The 2719-nt window shown below is 33.9% G+C and overlaps 1 protein-coding gene across 1 annotated transcript in view; it reads right to left on the reverse strand.

Annotated features, from left to right (window-relative positions):
* Window positions 1-215: 215 nt before the first annotated feature.
* The window catches only part of LOC106474545 (nucleolar protein 4-like), an 8954-nt gene continuing 6450 nt past the window's right edge, over window positions 216-2719 (reverse strand). Inside the window, exons 4-5 of the mRNA XM_013935235.2 lie at window positions 1610-2018; window positions 216-1207 (exon numbers count right to left, since the gene is read on the reverse strand). Of these exons, the coding sequence (XP_013790689.1) occupies window positions 1044-1207; window positions 1610-2018 (573 nt within the window). The 3' untranslated portion in view covers window positions 216-1043. The remainder of the gene's footprint in view (window positions 1208-1609; window positions 2019-2719) is intronic.

The raw sequence follows: 2719 nt of genomic DNA on the forward strand, positions 1-2719 counted from the left end.
TGTTCTATCGCGATATAAAAAGCACAAGATCTGTATGAATGAACAACACAACATCATGAAGCGCGAAATGAATTTTAAAATTTTTTTAATGAACAGATGTTCATAGAGTGTAGCCTTTTTGAGTAACTATTTTATATATAGCTAATATTTTGTAAAAAAACCAGATGTCGCTTTAAAAATAGCATCTGGACTTATTATTTCTCATGATATAAAATGCGACTATTGAAATTAATTAAAACAAGTTTTGTTGGCGTAGCGCCCCTAAATGGGGTTTTGTTTCATTACAAACTATTGAATAACAATTAAATTATAATTCATAATTGAACAGGATTGCACTTTTGGTAATGTAATTGTTTTATTGTTTAATTTTTTGCTTGACTAACTACGCCGGTAAATTAGAAATGTGAACAAGCTTACTGTATTTATAGTCATGTTTTTTAACGTCATTTATTATCATTATGTCGTCATTTTCGTGCAATACACACACACACACATATGTATAAATATACCCGTTCGTAGCCATTAGCACTTTAAAACTCAATAAGACAGCTTGTCATAAAAATAACAAAAACATGATTAATAAATTATGTTGTTTCTAGTGTTCAAAAATCAATTATTTCTTTACTATAGTACAAATAAACCTAGAGAGAAACAACCCCATATTTCAGGGGTGACTAGATGTGACTAGAGGGTTGCTTGAGTTGCCGTCTTAAAGCTTGGAAAGCTAGAGAGAAACAACCCCATATTCAAGGGGAACATGGAATGTGATTAGAGGGTTGCTTGAGTTGTCTGTCTTAAAGATTGGAAACCTAGAGAGAAACAACCCCATATTTCAGGGGTGACTAGATGTGACTAGAGGGTTACTTGAGTTGTCCGTCTCAAAGATTGAAAAGAGTCTGTAACGTGTCCATACTTCAGAAAAGGCAACTTTTTTTTACATTTTCTATAGAGAGAACTTGCATGACATGTAAATAGTTCAAAATTCCCCACTTTCAGACTATAAAAGAGCAGAAATAAGGTAGTGATTGTTAAAACGTTTGCTGTTAATTTTTCTGCGTTAATAGTTGCTCTAGTTCATCGGCTGATCGCAGCAAGAAGGCTGCCGATTCGCGGTAGCCGGCAATAAGCTGTTTAACGGCGCTGGTTTCATTCGGATTCAGAGTATACCGTGGTATGGAAGTCTTCTTAATGGTTAGATCAGTTGGACCTGTTGGTGAAATAAAGTAATGTTATAAAAACCAAGCGACAATTTGAAAAATAGCTGACCGATATTTGTTGTCGACAGATCTTGTATAACTTTAAGAATCCATCATGGACTTTATTTAATTCATGCGAAAAAAAAAAGTTTATTTAAAGTGCAAACTGAAAACACCTAATCAGTTGTATATTTTTTTTTCAGACACGTATGGACTTCTTTGAAGTGATAGACAAGATCTCACATTTCTTTTTATTTTAAATTATGTATTGATATTTTTGTGAACAATTATTTTAAAGTGTTAAGACAAATTCAAAATATCTGCTTTTGGTTGTGCAAGACATTATATATTTTATCATAATGGCGTTTCATAAAGGTTACCTGCAGTGAATTTAAAAAGAAATAAATTCTTACCATTTGTTAAAATACCACTAGAAGCTACCACCTGGTGAATATTTTTGGAGTTTGATGGTGGCGTGTCGGATGTAAACATTTGTAATTGCTGTTTGCCCCGATTGATGGAGCCACCTTGTAACGAGAAACTGGATGGTTGTACTCCACATGTGCCACCATTTAAGATTTTGATTCGTGTTGGTGAAATTGAGGCTTGTGACGTCTTTGAGGCTAACATGTTTGGATTAGCCTGCAGCACAGAATACTGAGCTGGTTTAGTGAGCTGAGAATGAAGATGTGATTCATGAGGATGTACAAAAGGACTTCTGAAACCTGATGCTTTAATACGCGAGGTGTCACTACTGTCAACTCCGGAATGTGGGGTCAAAGAGGAAGGATGAGGTAGCCCGCGAGTTCTCTCGACTTCTGTCTGTGAACCAAAAATTGAAAGTTATCAGACAAACTATGCAACTTTTTGTGATGTAAATTTTGCTATAAGAAAATAATTTACATATATTTGGTTAAACAGCGTTAATGTTATTAATCGAGAGAGAGGTGGAGTTGCGTTCAATTCAATCTAGTTTAACTTAAATGTATTTAAACAGTTTTAATTCTTACTTTGTTCTTGTAAATTGTTTATATTTTGTCTATTCACGATACTATGGATTTTTTCTATTTACGATACAATAACTAGCACATCAAGCAAGGGCAAAACTAGGAATTTACAAAGGGGCGCTACTTTTGGAAAAATAATGAAAATATATTTTATATGCATATTGGTGCAATTTAAAGGGTGTGATTACACCCGCTACACACTTTTGCACCTGCAAAACTTCCTAGTAGTTATAAGGGCACTATGGAGGTGGAAGTGGGGGAGGGGATCACGTCATATGTAAATAATATGGATATATAAATGATATGTAGATTAATATTCAAACTAATAATTATTATTCACATATTAATCATCTAATTAATTAATAGTTATCAACTCCTTCATAATGTAGTCGGTCGAATCGCCCGACCTCATGACCACTTTTGTACTCGTAATAGTCTCCATATTATTCTAGCTCTTGAGCTAATGTTGTCACACTGAATAGTGAGATTAACTATCATATTAGGGTTGAAAGGACG

The sequence above is a fragment of the Limulus polyphemus genome, unplaced genomic scaffold (genome assembly GCF_000517525.1).
Source record: "Limulus polyphemus unplaced genomic scaffold, Limulus_polyphemus-2.1.2 Scaffold7341, whole genome shotgun sequence".
NCBI classification, from domain to species: domain Eukaryota; kingdom Metazoa; phylum Arthropoda; class Merostomata; order Xiphosura; family Limulidae; genus Limulus; species Limulus polyphemus.